We start from the raw sequence: 20,932 nt of genomic DNA on the forward strand, positions 1-20,932 counted from the left end.
CCTTTCACAGGGGTTTTGATGGTGGTGCAATACAGAAAAACGAGCGCAGCCCTCGCCATCCGGAATGAATGGTGCTGTTGTGGCGGTGGGGGAGGGGGCGGCAGAAGCGGGAAGAAGCGGTGTTTGCGATGGCTGGAAGCTGTGGGAGTGAAGCACAACTTTCATTTGTACGGCAGCAGCATTCCGCCTTGGTATATTTGTGTCAGGAGTGGCGCAAGGCAGCCTTTGTTTCCTGCTGCCTGGGACTCAGAGTGGTAAATGGCGTCTGATCCGGAGAGCTGCTGGATTTTGCTCTCTAATCCGGATGCCAAATCGGCCCCCTGCAAACTCTCGTCTCTCGAGGAGCGCTCCCTGAAGCGGGGCTGGAAACTTTGGTTGGACTGCTTGAGAGAGGAGAGCTTGCAGGGGGGCGATCTGATGTCTGCAATGGAGAGCGGCATCCGGCTTTTTCTCTCCGCTGTAAGAGCGCTGTAAGAGTGGCAGCCCTCATCTCCTAATGCTTGGGACTACAAAATCCAGCTGCTCCCTGGACCAGTCACCATTTACCGCTCCGAGTCCCAAACATTAGGAGATGAGGGCTGCCGTTCTTACAGCGCTCTTACAGCGGAGAGAAAAAGCCGGATGCCGCTCTCCATTGCAGACACCAGATCGCCCCCCTGCAAGCTCTCCTCTCAAGCAGTCCAACCAAAGTTTCCAGCCCCGCTTCAGGGAGCGCTCCTCGAGAGACGAGAGTTTGCAGGGGGCCGATTTGGCATCCGGATTAGAGAGCAAAATCCAGCAGCTCTCCGGATCAGACGCTATTTACCGCTCTGAGTCCCAAGCAGCAGGAAACAAAGGCTGCCTTGCGCCGCAAATATAGCAAGGCAGAATCCTGATGCTGCACTTTCAGCAGACAGATGAGGGCTGCCTTGGCCATCGGCTGGCGCAAATATACCAAGGCAAATGCTCATGCCGCACAAGTTCAAGTAGTGCTTCGCTCCCACACTTCTTCCGGCCCTCAGTCTCTCAGGGAGATGCTTGACTTCCTCTCAGCCCCAAGACACTGGCTGGCCCATGAGATGAGAGAGAGAGAGAATGAGAGAGAAAGAGAGAATCAGAATAAGACAGAGAGAGAAAGAGACAAAGAATGAAAGAGAGAGAAAGACAGAATGAAAGAGAATGAGAGAAAGAGACAGAGAGAATCAGAGAGAGAGAGTGAGAGAGAGAGAATGAGAGACAGAGAAAGAGACAGAATCAAAGAGAACCAAAGAATCAGAGAGAGAATGAGAGAGAGGGAGAGAAAATGAAAGAGAATCAGAGTGAGAGAATCAGAATGAGAGGGAGAGAGTGGGGAGAGAGAGAAAGAGGGGGAGAGAGAAAGAGAATGAGAGAGAAAGAGTGGGAGAGAGAGAAAGAGAAAGAGCGGGAGGGAGAAAGAGAAAGGGGGGGAGAGAAAGGGGGACAGAGAGAAAGAGAGAATGAGAGAGAGTGGGGGGGAGAGAAAGAGTGGGAGAAAGAGAGAGAGAAAGGGGGGAGAAAGAGAATGAGAGAGAAAGAGTGGGAGAGAGAGAGAAAGAATGAGAAAGAGGGGAGAGAAAGGGAAAGAGTGGGGGAAAGAAAGAATGAGAAAGAGAGGGGGAGAGAGAAAGAGAATGAGAGAGGGGGAGAGAGAAAGAGAGAATGAGAAAGAGTGGGAGAGAAAGAAAGAGAGGGAGAGAGAGAGAAAGCGAAAATGAGAGAGAGAGAAAGAGAGAATGAGAGAGAAAGAGTGGGAGACAGAGAGAGAGAGAGACAGAGAGGATGGAGAGTGCCTGAAGGACCCCATCCCGTACTGGGAGTCCAGGTGCTTCAGCAAGCGGGGCACTGGATTCGTATTAGTGGTCTGCGAAATTTAAAATTATGAAGTTGGTGGTCCCTGAGGTCCAAAAGGTTGGGGACCCCTGGCCTAAGACCATCGGAAAACACATATTTTTGATGGTTTTAGGAATAACTTTATCGTTGGGGGTCACCACAACATGAGGAACTGTATTAAAGGGTCGCGGCATTAGGAAGGTTGAGAACCACTGCCTTAGCTGCTTGCCTTGCTTCGCTTGCCTGAATCCATTCCATCAGCAAGCAACTCCCTGCCTACAACCAAGCAGGCAGGGAGTTGTGGACTTCAACTCCCAGAATTCCTCAGCCAGCAAAACAAAGCTGGCTGAGGAATTGTGGGAGTTGAAGTCTACAAGTCTTAAAGTTGCCAAGGTTGGAGACCCCTGTTCTATTGGGTACGTAAGTTTTTTTCCCCTTTGGGATCTTTAAAAAAAAATAGTTAATTGGGTTTTTTTTAAGTTCTTTTTTAGACCTAGCCATTTAAAGTTTAGGAAGTTTTAAATTTAGCTTTCATATAAAAATAAAATAAAATAAAATAAAATAATATTTGTGCAGCTTTCTGAGATTTAGTGTGTTTCTGTAGTGTTTCACTCTAACTACACAAACACACAAAATCTCACAAAGCTGTATGTGGAATTTTGTGTGTGTAAAGTGTGAAAGTTGGGTTTTGGGGCTTTTTGTGGCTGTGTGAAGTTCCTGCTTGTTGCAGGGGCCATTTTGGGTCTAGCACAGCTACTTTTACATTGTGGATGAGCCAGTTGTGTTGTGTTGTGTTGTGTTGTGTGTGTGTAAAGCGTGAAAGTTGTTTTTTGGGGCTTTTTGGGGCTGTGTGAGGTTCCTGCTTGTTTCAGGGGCCATTTTGGGTCTAGCACAGCTGCTTTTACATTGTGGGTGAGCCAGTTGATGTTTTTTTAATTTTTATTTGGTGTGCGTTGGAAGAGGGATAGTCTTATACGGCGAGTATAGCCCAAACCCTATATTTTAACAGGAAAAGTAGGGGGTCGTCTTATACGCCCAGTCGTCTTATACGCCGGAAAATACGGTACTCTCATTTTCTGTATGTTAGTCCTTAGGAAACTGATGGATACTGAGTTTTGGTTGTTTTAAATTCTATTTACTTTCACACTGTAAGCCACCCAGAGTCTATCTGGAACTGTAGAACTTATAATTGAGTAACGTAATGAATGAATAATAAATGTCTAAATAAAACTAGAGGATGTCAAATTGGGAAATAATTATAGATATTTTTAATGATAAATTGCTGTTTGCCTTTAACATTTTCCTTCACCTGCTTTCTTTTTTCTTTCCACTGGAGATGAAATGAATATTTTATTCATTATTTGATGCTATTATTTTTATTTTTAGTCAGGGTTCATTTATATTTTGTTTCATGAGTCTCGGCTCATTTTCCTTCTAACCTCAAATGAGAATGTTTTAGAAGAACGTGTTAGGTTTGTTATCTAAAATTAACTTCCTTTTGTGTTATGTTGCTTTTTCAGGAAAATTTCATTCCATTTTTTGCTTGCATACTTGTCACTTCAGAGTACAATGATGAGTATCATAGAGGTTTTATCATTAATAAGTTTTTGCTTTTTACACTTTTTAAGATAATATTTCTTGGTATTCCTTATAAGCTGGCCTGATTAGTGTTTCTTCTTTTGTGCGACCATCTCTTGATTAGACAGTTGAAAGGCATTCATAAGATAAGGGACTCCCTGGAGTCCTGCACTCTGTCATAATATTTTCTGCAAATGTTAACACAAATGGACTGAAGCATTCATTTATATTCATATGGAAATCATTATGTTAATGAATCAGTTGATAGTAGTAATACCTATATGTAAAATTCAATATATATAATAAATACTTTTTACAAGGGAAAATGGCTCTAAACTGATTTCTCAAATTGTACTTGTATTCATCAGGGTAAAATAGTTCCACCTCAGATCACATCGTATTAGTGAGCAAGCATTGCAAAGAGTAGCACCTATTTCCTCAGCTATTTCTCATTATTATTATTTTTTACAGAAGCGAAGCACCTGAAAGGAGAAACAGAATTGATTTAGAGAAAACTTGAGCAACCAGAATAAATTAATATCATTGTTTCAATTATAATACAGAGCAGTGGGAAGCTTAATACAGCTTCAAATAATGTTTATATTCCTTAAGAATTTATACTAAACATGATTTAAATGAATAATGATGATTTTCTTCTTGTGATGTTGCTTATAAAAAAGACTTTTAAGTGTAATACTGTTACAGATTAAAATCTACTGATAGAATAAATAGGAAAATGCAAAAATGAATAAAATATTAAATTAGCCTATGTATAAACTCTGTACTCTATATGGTAGATCAATCAATAAAATTCAATACAAATAAGCAATATGTAAAATGAAAAAAGTGAAATATGTCTATATTTCCAACAGTTCTCATATGGCATAACTCAATACAACAAATACCTTTTTGGGGGGCAATAATTATATTTAAAGAGGAATTTTAAGCAACCTCATAAATAATTCATTCTGTGAAGAGGAAAGATATAAGCTGTTCTTGTTAAGCATTTATTATTTGTATATTTTTTGACTGAATTCCAATCCCAATCTCCAAATATAGAAGATCAGGATGTGTTGGAGAGCTTGAAAGAAGGATAGATTGCTCATTGAGAAGTCTCAGTCAATTTTTTTATTGGGTTTTATTGACCTCTTTATTAGTATAGTTTGATACACAGTCAATCAGATATTTATATTGGATTTGGTACTTTTATCTGCCAATCAAGTCGTTCACAAGGATCTGTGATAGACAGATTTTGATGTTTGATGGTGTTGGACGTATCATCATAGAATGTAAACTGTTCCAAGTAAAGCTGCCTTTTGTAATTGACTAATGGAAATTTATGCTGATGGTGTTCAAGGGTTGCTCCAGTTGTGTTGGAATTTCACACAAGGCACTTATTATTTCCTTTCTTTTGCCATAGTCATTCTATTTCTATTTGCAAGTCTTTGTATTTTGTTATCTTCTCACATTCTCTTTTGTTCTGCAGTCTCCAGATACTGCCACATCCACTAATGAGACTTTTTAAAAAAAATCTTTCTTATGTACAAGTGTAAAGTCTGCGGTATTATGTGGCAGGTTCCTGACTGCTTGAATTCTAAAGTCACAGAGCACTTTCACTTCTTCATTTTCTATTATTTTCTCAATCTTTTTGTCCTATGAGTTCTTGCTTGCAGACAAATGCTACTTCCTGCAGATCTTCCAATGTACCATTGTTGCTATTTTATCATGCTGTTGTTTGTAGTTAGTTTGTGCAATCTTCTTGCAGCAGCTAATGATCCACTGTTTATTCAGCTTCTTTGCAGAAGTGACAAATGCTGTCTGGTGCTGTCTTTTCATTTCTTGCTTTGCATGCATTTCTTCGTAAGACTTGATCTCCTGCAGCCAGAATTAGTCCCTCTGTCTCTTATCTTCAACTTTCCTGTTCTTAGGCATTGCCAGATCTTTTTATTATCTGTATTCTCTCCTAATTTTTTTAATATAATGCTTTGTCTCCCCTACTTTCTGTTCTTCATTTGGTCTTTCTTATAGGCCAGTTTGGTTTCTCCAGTACTCAGTATGCCTTCTTGGTATATCACCTTCAGTACATCTTCTTCACTATCCTTCAGATATTCTTCCAATGCACTTTTTTCTTCTTCAACTATCTGATGTACTTTCAATGTTTCACAACCACCTATTTCCTTGGTAAGTTGAGTCTGTCAATATCGCTGCATGGATGAAGGGCATGATTCATTATCATTATTTTTCTGATCTTCCTATCCAAGGCCTTAAGTTTTGCTTGAGTCCACTCCACTGTTCCAGCTGTGTATCCAATGTCTGGAATTTCCCAAGTGTTGATTGCCTTGATAGCATTTCCTCCACTGAGTTTGGACTTCAAGATAGGGGTCCCCAGTCCACCGACTGGTATCAGTCAGTCTGTGGCCTATTGGGAATCAGGCCACGGAAGTGGCAGGTGAGGACACAAAGTTTCATTTGCACATGCTTGGAGCTAGGTTGCATATGTGAAACCATTTCCCCTTCCACCAGTACTGCCAATCCGTGCAGCCAGAAAGGTTGGGGACTGCTGCTTTAAGATCTTCATTCTTTTGATGTATTCATTTATAATCTTTTTCTTAATGTGCTTGATGTAATCAGTTTGGAGGATGTCCAGGTATTTGTAGTGTTCATCTTTATCCAGATTCTTGATTCCTTCAGTTTTCATTATTTTCCCCTGTTTGATGGTGAAAATGGCATATTTGTCCAATCCAAACACCATTGCAATATCTTGGCTGTATATATGGACAGTGTTGAGAAGCAGTTCTATTTCAGATGCTGATTTTCCATACAGGTTCAGATCATCCATGTAAAGAAGGAGTAGTAGTTTGACAGTTTTGATGTTTGAGATGGCTTGAGTTATTCAATAAGGTTGACAGAGGAATCAGTGAAATGACAAATAGTGCTGATAGTGATTCTCTCTGAAAGATTCCTTTCTTGGTATTAACATCTTCCAAATTACCACCATTGACAGCAACCATATCTTCAATCTTTGCACATCTTCTGATGTTTCTACTGACACCTGTTATTTCTAGGCACTTCATTATCCAGGCATATGGGTGGGAGTTAAATGCCTTCTTGCAATCAATCCATGCTACATTTAAACTGGTCTTCCTTCTCTTGTAGTTTTCCAGAATCATCTTGACAATTAGGAATTGATCTTCTGTTTCTCTGCTGTTTGGGCAGTTTCTTTTCTGCTCAGATAGGAGTTTGTTTTCAACTAGATGCTGTTGGACTGCATCACCATCACCATCATCCTCATCCTCATTTTTATATTATTTCTTTTATTCATTAAACATGAAACTCAGTCAACTAGACATTTAAAGATATTCAGATTGGGTTTGGCATTTTTGTCTACCTATCAAGTCCTTACCAAGGACCTGGGACAGGCAAATCTGGATGTTTGATAGTGTTACAGATATCATTGCAGGATAGAAGCTGTTGCGATATCTGTAACCATTCTGTGACATATCATAACATCTTCATCATTATCATCATCATTATTATTATTTGCTGTGTATGTATTGTTGGTGATGTTATTGTTGCTCTAATGAGTTCTATTCTTATTACAATATCTAAATATTTTCTTCAAAATAAGACTGCAAGTAGGAATATTTTTCTTGCCTTCTATGGGAAATATCCTGATTAGGGACTACTAAGATAATGCCATAAAGCTTGGAAACCCATTCTCATCTTGTGTGTAATTGTAACATATTCTCTCTTGAAACATTATAAAATGTGTAATTCATTTGATATCTATGGATGCTAAATAATGACAGTTTGCAAGGATACAAAATATTATGGCCTATATATAAGCAGGCAAGGTAGTAAGAATTAAGAACAATAAAGTGAGACTGTGTCTCACAGTAAGGAAAGTAATTTCCTTTTCTAACACAGTCTCACTTTATTATATCTTTGAAAATATGCTTGGTGCTTTACAGCACACCCTGAGCAGTTTACAAATGTCAGCATATTGCCCCCAACAATCCAGGTCCTCATTTTACTGACCTTGGAAGGATGGAAAGCTGAATTATCCTTGAACCGTTCAGGATCAAACTGCTGACCATAGGCAGAGTTATCCTGCAATAGCATTTCAGAGGTTAGCATCTTCAAAACTGATTGTTTAACAATATTAATATATGGATATTTTGATTAGATGCATGGCTAATCTCTCCAATCTCCACAAGATATGCTGCTATATCATTCAGATCTGATATTTTAAGATCATGGTCCATAAAACAATAAATTTAAGTTAGCTGATTGGGAATTAGATAAAATTATGGATGGAAACGTGGAATGAATGATAATGTGAAATGATTCTGAAGTGATTTTATGTAAAATGAGAAGTGTATTTCATGATAAGATTAAGGAAATTAGACGTAAATCAATAGAGGTTAAAATATAGATTTGATGAAATGGGTCTTAAGATTAAGGAATATATATGGAATTCTGATTGACAAAATGGAAAAAAAATAGAATGGTGTTTATTTGGAAATGAAAGATTGTATATAAAAAGGAGCTGTGTTTATTTTTGATTTAAGATTTATGGTGATACAATAGAATGCCAAGTGTTTAGAATAAGATGTTAGATTGTATGATAAAAAATTAGTGATTTGATGTTTGGTTTTTTTTTAAAGATGTAAATGGATGAAATTTGGAATCAAATTGGTTAAAGAAGTGTGGGCAATTGTACTTATCTAATACCGGACCAAACCTTAGCTCTTAAAAGATGTATTTTATGTTTAAGATGTTTAAAAATAAATAAAATATTTAAAAAATAAATAAAAATAAATTTAAGTTAGCTTACTTTGTTTTAAAATTAGAATTTGAGTTAGCTTAAATTAATAATAAATATTCATATGTTCCCTTTTTAAAAAATTGGGATCTTCTAGACTGAATATATTGAAATTAAAAGAGAGTATTTGTAGCTTAAGGTTGATGTTTATGGAGATTATCAATTATCCAGGTCACGGTTGTCTCAAAGGTACTTTTTCCAAAAGGCAACCAGACTTTCTTGTTTTTTCCTGTAAAATCATTTTGCTTATGAAGAAACTTCTTGGATGGGAAGCGAAACATTTTCCAAAAAAAAAAAACCCCAAGAAACTCTAGTTGTCTTTTGGAAAAAGCACTTCTGTGGTAAGAGCACCAAGGACACCCACATTGAACATTTCTATATATTTCTTTTTGTTAATTTTGGATAGAATTTGTGTCATGTTAAACCTTACTCTTTCACTTTGGAGGGGTGAGAATCAGAGTTTTCTGATCAGTGGTGTATATTGTATATTTCAATTTTTTACATAAAGTTTTGTCAGAAATGACAGATAAAATCATTACTATCAAAGCCCAAAGACTGAACATAGTTCTGTGTAACTGCAACTGTTTTCTCATTCAAGTTATATTAATAACTTTCTATTATCATATAGTAATTTTGCTTGAAAATTGTGTGTGAAATTGAAAATAAAATTATCCAGACTTTATTTAAAAAAAGTAAGAAAGAAAAAGTTTTACTTGATAACATCCCAAGTTGCAAAACTGTTTTTGTTTTCTGCTTCATCGAAATCTCAGATGAAAATGAAGCAGGTGTCTTCAGGTCTTAGAAGAACTCATTACAATCACAGAATTTTAAAGAACCATTTAAGCCGTTAAATCTATTCTGGGCAAGAATCCAAATTAAAGCATCCCCTGACAGATGGCTAAGCAGGGTCTACTTGCACATATCTGACAAAGGGAGGGGGGGCATCACCTCTTTGGATAATTGGTTTCACTGTCAAACTGCTCATACTATTAGATTTTTTTTCTAACATTCAACTGGAATCAACATTCCTGGGTTATTGTTTTTTTTACCTTTGATGAATGCCACTCAGAATTCTTTGTGATGAGATGGGTTTCAAATATTGCAAATAAATAAATGATCAATCTATGGCTACACTTGTAATGATAGACCTCGTCTTTCTTCCATGTGGGATCCTTTCATGAACCTGTAGAGCTTTATTACATCTTCTCAAAGTTAAACATTTCCGGTGCTTTCACTCTTTCTTTAGCGTTTAGTTTCTAGTATTCTTTTCATCTTTGTTTGAACCCCGTCTACTTTGCCTGAATAATTTTTAAATTCTGGTGCCCAAAACTAGAAACATTCTCAAGTTGCAGTCTGATAATACAAAACAAAATATTGATGAACCATAACATTTTATTTGCATTTATAATCAAATCCCAATGATATTTCACAAGGTATTTGCAAGCCATGTACTTTCCCAATTTATAACTCTGCATTTGATTTCTGTTTCCTAAGTACATAATTTCCATTAATATGCTGTCACGTCTTTTTAATCATCAAAATAATTTTATTTATTTTTTTGGTTTTCTTAATATAGCTATAAAATTCATAATTTTGTGTCATGCACTTTTTTATTTCCTCAGGCAAATTACTCATAAAAATGTAGCAATCACTCCTTTTCAGTAGAAATATCAGATCATTTATTCATTCCAGTTTTTTTGTCTGTTGAGTTTAGAAAGCATGAGAATAGAATACAGGAGACTGCTTTCAACTATATTTTCATTTTTTAAAAAGCCATTTTAACATTATAGTTAATGTAAATTAATTATACAATATCAATGCCTATTATTTGCTGTGATCCTCAGTATATGGAATACATGTAAATTTCAGAGCTGATATAGATTTATGTTCTCCTTTGTTGATCAGCCACTTGCAACAGCTTAATGAAATATCTCACTAGTTATGCATGCATGGACATTGTGTCATGGTTTGGCACACCTCTCTACTGCAAATATTTAAAAAATGTTTTGAAGGTTATGGTTGAGTTAATGAGAATAATTGGACCATTAATTCTGATAGTTTTTCTCCTAGACAGTTTTTCATTTATCTTTTTCACTTTAAAGAGTAAATGAATTTGTAATATTTGTCTTTACTTTGAAGTATTATTTTATTGGAATAAGTTTTGATTTGACTAATATATATATACTTAGTTGTTGTTATGTATCTAGTAATATTTAACTAGATATCTTAATTGTCTTAATTAATTTAAAATTAATTTTTATCAACATAACGATTTTAAATTGGGGTATTTTAAATTTTTGGGATTTTAATTGGAGCCTAATTATTTAATGATTTTAAATTTTAATCGTTGTTTTGCTCTGTGTTTTTAAATAGGCTGTACACCGCCCTGAGTCCTTCAGGAGAAGGGCGGTATAGAAATAAAATTATTATTATTATTATTATTATTATTATTATTATTATTATTATTATTATTATTATTATTATTATTATTATTATTATTATTATTATTATTTAGTTCATCCAGTAAATTTATGTATCACCAATAAGGAAGTAAAATTTAAAATTTTGTTGCCTTTTGCTTATTATATATACTGTAGCTATTTCCCCCCTACACAGATCAATCTGTTGTCTCATTGAAACATCTCCTGGCTGAGAGAATATAATTTTGATTAATGTCCTTTTGAAAAGAGAAAAATTAGAATAGTATTACTTTTGACAGTAAAAGCTACTTCAAGCAATGGTTAACATTTGATTAATAAAGATTTTGCATAATTAATCAGCATTCCTGGTTCCATACATGAAACTCTCCTTTGTAGTAATAGTAACTGAAGAATATATATGTTCAAGACCTACCTGAAGCTTAACATTTTCTCAAATTTGAAATAGAACAAATAATGGTTTTCAAAATAGATATTTTTAAATACATTAGGCACCAATAATAATGCTTTAATTATTCTATTTAAGACAATTGATGGTCTCTAAACTCTAAATGTAGCCATTATACACTACTGAAAAGTTAAACAGTATTTTGGGAATCTAGATTGATTCAAAATGTAAAATTTTTCTTTACTGAGCAAAAATTTTACCTTTTAGTTTAATGAAATAACTATTAAGAAACTTTGGTATTTCTTCAGATACTCTTCCCCTAAATTAGATGATTTTCTGATTTCACAGAAAATAGTTCCCCCCCCTCTTTCCATCTTAGAACGGTTCTTCTTTTTCCCCGAATAGTATTCAAGAAAAGTTATTCCAGTTGAGAAGCTCCTAGATGTATTAAAATTGCAATATCTCAAATTTCATGTCATAAGCTGCACAACATTAGGGTACATGTTGTAAATTGTAATCATGAATGCAGTATAATTATATGTTTGGACATTTCATTTATGAAGTTTTCCATAAACTTTGTGTAATGTTCAGATGAGCTAAATGTTGAGCTTTTCTACCTTTGGCAAGGAGTCACAGCAGCGGTTCCCAATCTTTACATTGGCCCAGCGGGGGGAGACATGGGAACCGGGCCATGCAAGTCGAGTGCGTGTGCACCGGCCTGCTGTTCATGTAACTTGAACTGCGCATGTGCAGTCCAGCTTGCCGCTCACGCGGCCCAGTTCCAAACAGGCCACAGCCCAGTAGGGGGCTGCCACCAGGTGGTTGGAGACCCCTGTACTGAGTCACAGGACAAATCTTTGTTCAAATTCTTCCCTTGGGAACTTAAAATCTTATTTTTCAATCCTAACCTATTTTTTCTTAGGTTTGTATTAAAATAGATGTAATAAGGACATTGATAAACTTTTTGGCTGGCCATGTGGAAAGAAATTTCTGAAAATTCTATTTAATTTATAATTATAAAACATATTTCTTATCCTAAATATGTATAAACATAATCTTTAAAATACCAATAGCTTTTACTTGATGTGGCCTTCAGAAATTAATTGGTAGATATTTCTTTCCTTTCTGCCATCTTCTTTCTCTTTTCACAGTTTCCCCATGTGTTGAATTTGATGCAAAACAAAACTCCAATGTCAATTTAACCCATGTAAGCCTTAATACATGTAACCCTCAGTTAATGATGGTCATTGGGCATCCCATTTCTCCTCATTTACATTGTTAAATGAGGATTGTGGGTCATTAAATGAGACTAGCAGGCCAGCAATAAAGTGGCTCTTCCAAGTGAACCAGATTGAACGGGTGGCATTGTGCAAGCATGGGAGAGCTTGATGGAAAAGGGTGTATTGGTAGACCTGCAAGGCATAGTACAAGTGTGGCAGACTGGAGTTAGCTATCAGGTGGGCTAGAGCAACTTACAGCATTCCTTCTTGTTCTCCACAGACTTTGCTTGTGGGAAGCCAGCAGGAAAGGTTGCAAGTGATAATCATGTGACCACAGGATGCTGAAACTGTGGTAACTGTGAGCCAATTGCCAAATGCCAGATTACAATCACATGACCTTGAAGAGGCTACTACAGCAAGAACTTCCAAAAGTAGTCATCAGTACCACTTGTTCAGTGCCATTGTAACTTTGAAAGTTCCTGAACAAAGAGTTGTAGGACTCCCTATACTGAAATAGTTACACATTTTTGAAAAAAAATGGAAATCTGATCTTTGATATTCTTTTCAATGTAAAATATGAATTCTTAAAAACTGGAAGATCTATATGCTTTTGTTCTTTTATCTCAATAATAAACATTTTTGCTAAAATATACATACATACACAGAGTCCATGCTGCACCATCCTCCATTTACTTTCAAAATAAAAGTTTTTGCTGTTTTATTAATAGTATACTTTAATGAGGAGAAAAGGGTTTTTCTGATTACTGTTATTCAGTATCAGAGCAATTAGAGATAATTTGGCTGAATTGTATAAAATAAAATTGGTTTTATTTTAAGATAGGAGTGAATGTATTGTAATAGCTATTTTCTGTACCAGTTTGTATGTTGTCTTCTTAAAGTCATCCAGAGTTGTAACAAATTGGAGCAACCTATAAATTTCATAAATAAATAAATAAATACATAAAGATGTACTATTCTAATTATATTGTTACACTTGAAATGCAAATTTAGAATAAGCAAAGGGAAGGGAAGTTTAAGTGGTGTTGCTCTGAAACCAAGGACATTTATGAATGTTTATATTAAACTACAGATCAGTGGACTTTGGGAAATTGACTTTTTTTACAATAATTCATGCATTCATTGTATTTTCTTTACATTTCTTTACATTCCTATCACCAACCAAAGGTAATTGGGGAATTTTAGAGCTGTGTTGCCTTCTATGTGCTTCTATAGCCATGTATAGAATTTGATTTGTAAATGAACAGAGTGTTATTCAGTAACCTAAGAGTTTTGTTTCCTTCCTCAGAAAAAAAAGTAACCTTGCAAAAGCTTTCTTGGATTTACAGAGGGTATGAAACAACATTGATAGTGACTGGTAAATTTTGATGGTTAATTCCTATTTTGTAGTCACTAGGGATATTCTAGTATTTGCATCTTGTCAGTTAAATAAAATGCTATATTGTCCATCAGTGGCTCCAGGGCACAATTTAATTTCTGGTTGTGTCCCTGCCAAGCTTTGCTGTGTGACTTTAAAATCTCTCAAATGGTAATTAGATGTATATCAGATTGTTATTGAAATGTGATGAGGCAGGAACTCCTCTCTGATCTTTCTGAATATATTAAGCATGTTACTGTGGATTTAAATATTTTTGGAAAATGGTTTTGTATTTTAAAAGAAAACTCTGAATATAACTATTGGTTTATAAATGTATTTCAGCATTGCAAATTTATAATATAATTTATATATTATATGTATAATATAAATAATATTGCTACAAAAATAAAAATTTCAGTAGCAGTTACTTATTTGGGGTAGACATGCTTGAGGCAATTTCATTATGCCTAGTAAAAGACTTAATGTAAATTGCAAAACTGCACAAAAAGTTATAATAAACTATACCCACATTTTAAAAATAGAAGAGAAAATAAATCCACATTGAAAATTAGAATTTATGGCACTAAAAATATTAACTTGCTTTTTGTTGCGGTTCTGCAATTTCCTCTATTTACAAGATAAAAGATACTAGAAGTGCAAGTATCTTTTTCTTGTAAGTCAGCTCCCTGATCTAATTCAACCTTAACTTCAAAATGACTAATAGATTAAGTACGATTTATGCAGATTGTGATTTTTTTTGTTTGTTTAGAGAACACTGAATTTTTTAGATTTTATGCAATTTTTTAGATTTTACGCAATACTTAGCACGCTAACTGAATTGGAACAATTTAGGGGAAAACTCTCAGTGAGTTTTGGTTTTCTCATTAAATGTAGTCAAAGTCTCAAGTAGCTGAGTTAAGTATTTTATAATAGATGATGATTTTTCTGTCATAAAATTAAGTGATAAACGTACAATATTTTAAAATTGATATTTTTTTTAGAAAAAGTAAAACTAGGAATTTATTTATTTATTTATTTGCATTTGTATACCATCCAGCTCCCACTACTCAGAGTTGCTTATAGTAAAAGTAAAAATATTAAAATAGAACCAAATTAATACATTGTATCAAAATAATCTATCAGAACAGTAACTAAATCAGTCCAATATATAATTAAGATTTTGTAATGAGTTTGACTACTCAACCAGGTGACAATACATAATCAATCTTGCCTGGCCTCAAAAATGCTATCAACAATAAAAAGCTAAGATTTGTACCTGATTAGTATAAGCATGATTAATCACCAATAAATATCAAGGCTACAAACTAGATAGTCAAAAGCATCACTGAAAATGTCAATAGCAACCACTGCTGAACTTCATCCAAGAAAACTGGACATGTATTCTTGACACCATTATTCTGGTTAACTTCAAAGAATCTTTATTATGTATTTTGACTACATAATGGTATTTTGTTATGGATAGATGTAATCCTAATCCTGACTGAAATAATTAGTCATTTCTAATTAAAAATTACAAACTGTAGGTAGGTCATTTCCATTCTGAGTTATTTTCACAGAAGAGATAGTTGTCAGGTGATTAGAATGAGTGGTGTCAACTGCTCTAACAAAAGGCTCAGACTTGCTGAAGCAAAAGCAGACCCAGTAATTTCTCTGTACTTTGCAGCTCCAATGTCAGATCCATAGCCTCTGAAAAATAAGCAATGTGAATTGAGCAGGATGGTGGAAGAACAATCTGCAAATTCAGGATTCCAAGAATACATATCTTATTGGAAGTTATATTCATAATAAGCACTAACTACTTCAAGCTTTATAGGAGCATAAATTATTGGTAAGGCTGTTTGTTTCAGTCATCCTTACACTTCACTGTTTGGAAGCTTGGATATGATTTTTGTTTAGATAAAAAAATATTTTTCTAAACCATGACTTCTCTCTTAGTCTAACCTCTCTCTCTATTTATACAATATTTCTTCATGTGTACTTGGAGACCTGCGATTCTTTAGAATTAATTGTTCTCATTTTTGTGTCATTAAGATAATATTGAGAATACTTAATATTTGCAGACTTATTCTAAGCTAGTATAATGCAAATCAAATCAATGACATTAAATATTATTTTTATTTGTAAAAGAATACATATAAACTAAGCAAAGGCCAGTATTAATGGCTAATACTTGGGCAGATATTAATTGAGAAGATAGGAATGTTATAAAAGCATCATTAAAGAAGGGAGTGCAAGTTGAGTTCTACTGTATATCATGCCAAGAAAACTATATGAATGTGCTTATGGTAAGTTACTGGAAACTGAGCTTGATCCCAAGTGTATATGTGCATAGGTGCCATGTAAGGCTATAGGTACTTTGAGAATTAAAGATGACACATGCCTTTAACCAAATAGTTTTAGCCCAGTGCTTTGTTGGAAAGTAGATGCACTTATCCAGAAAAGTAGGGGCTCTTATCCAGAAAAAAGACAAAATAGAAAGCATTTTAAAGAGATACAAGGGATGATAGATAATGACTAACTTGTTTTATAAATAGGTTTTGTATGTGTTTTCATTTACCCTCTCAACTTTCCAGAATAGTCATTTATGTGAATATTGTTTATCCTTGTTGTTCAAACATACAAAGCATTATCCACAACTGAACTCAATAGAATTTATAGGATATATGTAGAATGTTGTTGCATGTACATTATTAAGGAAATATTTTGAATAATTCACCCAAAGGTCTGCTTCCCTAAGAGCAGCCCACCCCAGTCTGCCATCAAAGAATTTTTTATGAAAACCCAACTCAAAAAATACAAATGAATGTTTTCCTGGAACAACTACAGGAAAACCACAAGAAGCAGTAACACTAATAATTTTTGCACGGAAGATGTAGTGTATGTGTGTGTTGTTTGATGTATCATCATCTTATACAATTCAATTTCCTTCAACTTTGTGAGTATCTAATTATTGTGTAGTCTGGAAGGTATAAATGATTTCAGAATATGTAATGTACACTTTATTTAATGGCTCATTTCTTAATTATATTTTAAACTGCTGAAACTCTTGGAACTGAGAAAATAAAAAATTGATAGCTAGTTGGTCTAATGGTGTTGTGGTTAAGATTCCAGGCTAAAAGCTCAGAATCCAAATGTTTTTAATGAATGATTTAAAAAAATGTTGTCTATTTGCCTATATTAAATTTGGTATAGTATTTTTGTCCATTGTCTAAGAATAAAAATTGTTCTTATTTTTTTCATCATTGTATTATTAGAGATAACATTGTTGAAAGTGCTGGTGAACTTATGGGATGCAAGAACAGACACAACATGAAATGGAAACATTATTCTTTTACTGTCATGGGAGCCATACTCAGCCTATCCTGGATCCATCAGCTGCTTGGTCAACTTATTCCAGGTAAGATTTAATTCATTAAAATATACGAAATTTCAAAAACACTACTGATGTGATAGGTAAAATTTATTTATTATCATTTATACATTTTTAAGTACGAATACTTTCTACAAATTCATGGATACATTGACTGAGGTATGTAGGATCTTAGGGCAAGAATATATAATATGATATTAATTTATGTACGGAGCAGAAAACAGCATATCACAATGAAAGTTCTTGTGAGCCTGTGAAAACTGATAGTCAATAGTGTTACATAACGAGTATATAGCACCAAATTGACATTTCACTCCATATTTGGAGTGCTAGTTTCTGCTTTGGTCATCATTATATTATCTTGGAATAACAATGTCTGTTTAAAGACATTTATGGCTGGGAGACTTTGTTTTCAATCAGTACAAAAGGTAATAACATATTCAATAATGTTGCTTCTGCCAGTTTCTGCTAGACTGTTGAAAAGTACCCCAAGGCAAGGTGAGCAATCCCTTCTGTGAGGGACAGAATTAGCTAAGTAATAAAGATTAACTATCTTTGGAAATTAATGAAGCTCATGTGATAAACATATTTTAGATTTTAATCTACTGTAATCCAAGAATCACCACTGATGGAGTTTTGTTTATGTTCAGAATGCTTATTCCAGTGTACAAATTTTGCATTTAATTTAGTGCTATTTCTTTTTAAAAGAAACAAATGGAAAAAAATGTTGCTTTTTTTATGATCTGTTAAATATGAAATTATAAAAGACCCCAAAGAAGTATTCAAGAGTCTGTTTCTACAAAATACTTCATAATTCTTTAATGTAATAGTAAACTGCATTGAATATTTCATATTGAATGTTTCAAGTAAATATTTCATGTATACTGTTGTGTGTGTGTATGTGTATGAGACAGTGAGAGAGAGAGAGAGAGAGAGAGAGAGAGAGAGAGAAAGAATGAGAGAGAGAAAGAATTCCACGAGACCATGGAAATGTGATATCATTAGGCTGGATGAAGTAGTTATATTTATGAGATGACTATAATTTGTTAAATGCTGATTAAACTGAAAAAAATAGGAATGGCTTCTTGTCATGTGATAACTTTACATCATATTATGTTACATCATGTAAGAGAATATATACCTGATAAAACTAAGCCTAAAAACTGTATATTATATTATAGTTGAAAAGACAATTATTTGTAGCAGCATAAATTTAAAAGATAAATATCAAACTTCTATTTTAAATTGAAGACTACAATAACCAGATATATGTCTAACATGGTGTATATCTTCTATAAATATTTCTAAGGATTATGAAAAATCTCTTCATTGTTTGATTTCTCTTCATTTTTGATCTTGGCAAATATTTTCTTAGAGCTATAGATATGTATTGAACAAAAACAACAGAAAGGTTCATTGATAAATCTATGAAATTTAGTATCTATCTTATCTGAAATATGTCTATGTCATACTATTTAAAAGGCTAGAAACAATAGCTTTAAAAAGAAAAATATATTGCTGTCTTTTTTTTCCAGCCATACAATTGTCTTCTTGCTTGTCATCTTGATTGACACATAGAAATTGTCAATGCCTTTTGAATGTTTCATTTTCTCTAGCTCTAAATGTGACCTTTGTTTATTCTTTCCCTTTTTGTGAAGATAACAAAGGGCTGGAAATTCTATCAGCCAAAATGTCATGCCCAAAAAGGCAGACACTAAAAAGCAAAGGGAGTAAGAATAAGAAACCAACCGACATGCCTTGCCTTGTACATGCTGTCACTATAGATGCTGCCAGGTCCTAATAAAGGAAAAATTGCCAGCTGCACTTCAATTCAAGGTCTCTTTATTAGCCTTAGTTTATCCTGCACGAGGTTTTATTTAATTGCCTGAATAGATGGTGACAAGCAAGAAGCATAGTCAGCTGCATGATGCTTAATGAAAAATCTGTATTTCTGAAATAGTTGTATATTGCACAAATCTTGTGCTTTGATGAACTGGCCTTTTGTGATGAACCTGACTGAAAAGCCACATGTGTTACACTGACTATCTAATTAAGTCATCAGAATGCACTGGAGCAAGCGGAGTGGTTCACATGGGCTTGTATAAATAATTTCAGTCCCTCTATTACCTGGCTAATAAAAAGTGGCACTTTTCCAGATTATGACTGATAGAGATTAGATGGTGCAGCTGCTGCAATTATGCTGGCAGGTAAATTTCTTTGAAACATGTTTCTTCTTTGTCCACAAGAATTGTAAAGCCACTTTGTTTCATTCATCTTTATTTTATGTGTGCTGCTGCAATTCCTTTTATTACACTCCCCCTCCTTTCTTATACTTTATTGTGATCATGCTTTACTTCATATATCCATGTTTATTGCTAGTGTTCTTATTAACCATGAAATGTTTATGCTAGAAATGGAAATTCCATTTTGTATGGAATCATACATTTCCTTTAGTCCAATTAAAATTCATCTATGACTGAACATATTAAATAATTGTATAGCTGGTATAAACTGAGTGACGTTTGGCACTTTGGTCCAGTTCCAGTTCAGACAGGAAAACCTACCTATTAATAAGATGGTGTTTTAAAGTATAATAAATTAGATAAAATAATTAATTTATAATCATGATAATATGTGCTGAATGTATCGGGGAAAACAATTACTTTATATGCAATAAATCAAAACATGTATAAAAAGAACTGGTATTAAGGAAACTGAAATTGAAAATCATTGCTTTGCCTTTGATTTTTACAAGAAAGAATGCATACAAATCATTTCATCTTGGTGCAATATATAAATTTTCAAATATAGATTCATTAAATGTAGTCGCAAATCTCTGTAAGGGTTCTGTATTTACATGATGGTCTTCAGGTCAGTTACAGGATTATATAACTCCAAGCATATTTATTACATATATAGCTTTGTGGAGTTTATTTGGTGGTTCACTTTACAAAATGAGATTGAGTTTAAAAATATAGATTTTTTTTTTTCTAGCAGAAATATCTTAATATTGCTAAAGCAGGGGTGGGTTCTAAAAATTTTTACTACCGGTTCTGTGGGCATGGCTTATTTTGTGGGCGTGGCTTGGTGGGTGGGTAATGTGACTGGGTGGACATGGCCAACTGTTTTTTTTTTTTACTTTTAAAAGCATTTTTTCTACAACCTTTTAGAAGCCTTGATGCTCAGGCATTTTTTTTCCTACAACCTCTTCGGCTGAAGAGGTTGCAGAAAAAAATGCTTTTAAAAGCCCCTGACAATCCCAGCTGAGCCGCGCGATCATCAGGGGCTTTTTTTTTTACTTTTAAAAGCATTTTTTCAGCTGAAGAGGTTGTAGAAAAAGTGCTTTTAAAAGTAAAAAAACAAAACAAAACAAAACCTCTGATGAGTTGGGCAGGGTAAGCGAGTGGCGACTGTGCCGGGGACAGGTTCGGGGATGTGGCCAGCCAATGTTATTACCGGTTCTCTGAACTACTACATATTTTTACTACCGGTTCTTGTGAACCGGTGCAAACCAGGAACAACCCACCACTGTGCTAAAGTCTCCAAAACAAGACAGCAAAAAAAAAAAAAAAAAAGTATATTATCCATTTTGTTTATGAAATTATACATATATATAAAACTGCTGAAGGAATAATTAGATCTATTAAGTAAACTAGTTAGAATCAATGATACAATTTAATTACAATCAGTTTAAATTGCATTAATTTCATGGATTTGTAGTAAGCATGAGTATGTCTGCTTCAAACTATATAATGAGTATTCTATATAATGAGTATTATATAGAAAATGTATTCATCTAACTCCATCTTGATTTTAAATGCTTTTTTCCTATATATGAGAAAAATATATAGTTTTTGCTTAAGGCACTGTTTTACGTATCAGCAAAA

The 20,932-nt window shown here is 34.2% G+C and overlaps 1 protein-coding gene across 6 annotated transcripts in view; it reads left to right on the forward strand.

Moving 5' to 3' along the window:
* The window catches only part of ROBO1 (roundabout guidance receptor 1), a 532,491-nt gene that overhangs the window by 57,716 nt on the left and 453,843 nt on the right, over positions 1 to 20,932 (forward strand). For all 6 annotated transcript variants that reach the window (XM_087895014.1, XM_087895012.1, XM_087895011.1 and 3 more), the window contains exon 2: positions 16,930 to 17,072. In XM_087895014.1, coding sequence (XP_087751140.1) covers positions 16,961 to 17,072 — 112 coding nt within the window. In that variant the 5' untranslated portion in view covers positions 16,930 to 16,960. The remainder of the gene's footprint in view (positions 1 to 16,929; positions 17,073 to 20,932) is intronic.

Source organism: Pantherophis guttatus, chromosome 5 (genome assembly GCF_059756535.1).
Source record: "Pantherophis guttatus breed Tessera chromosome 5, ASM5975653v1, whole genome shotgun sequence".
NCBI classification, from domain to species: Eukaryota; Metazoa; Chordata; class Lepidosauria; order Squamata; family Colubridae; genus Pantherophis; species Pantherophis guttatus.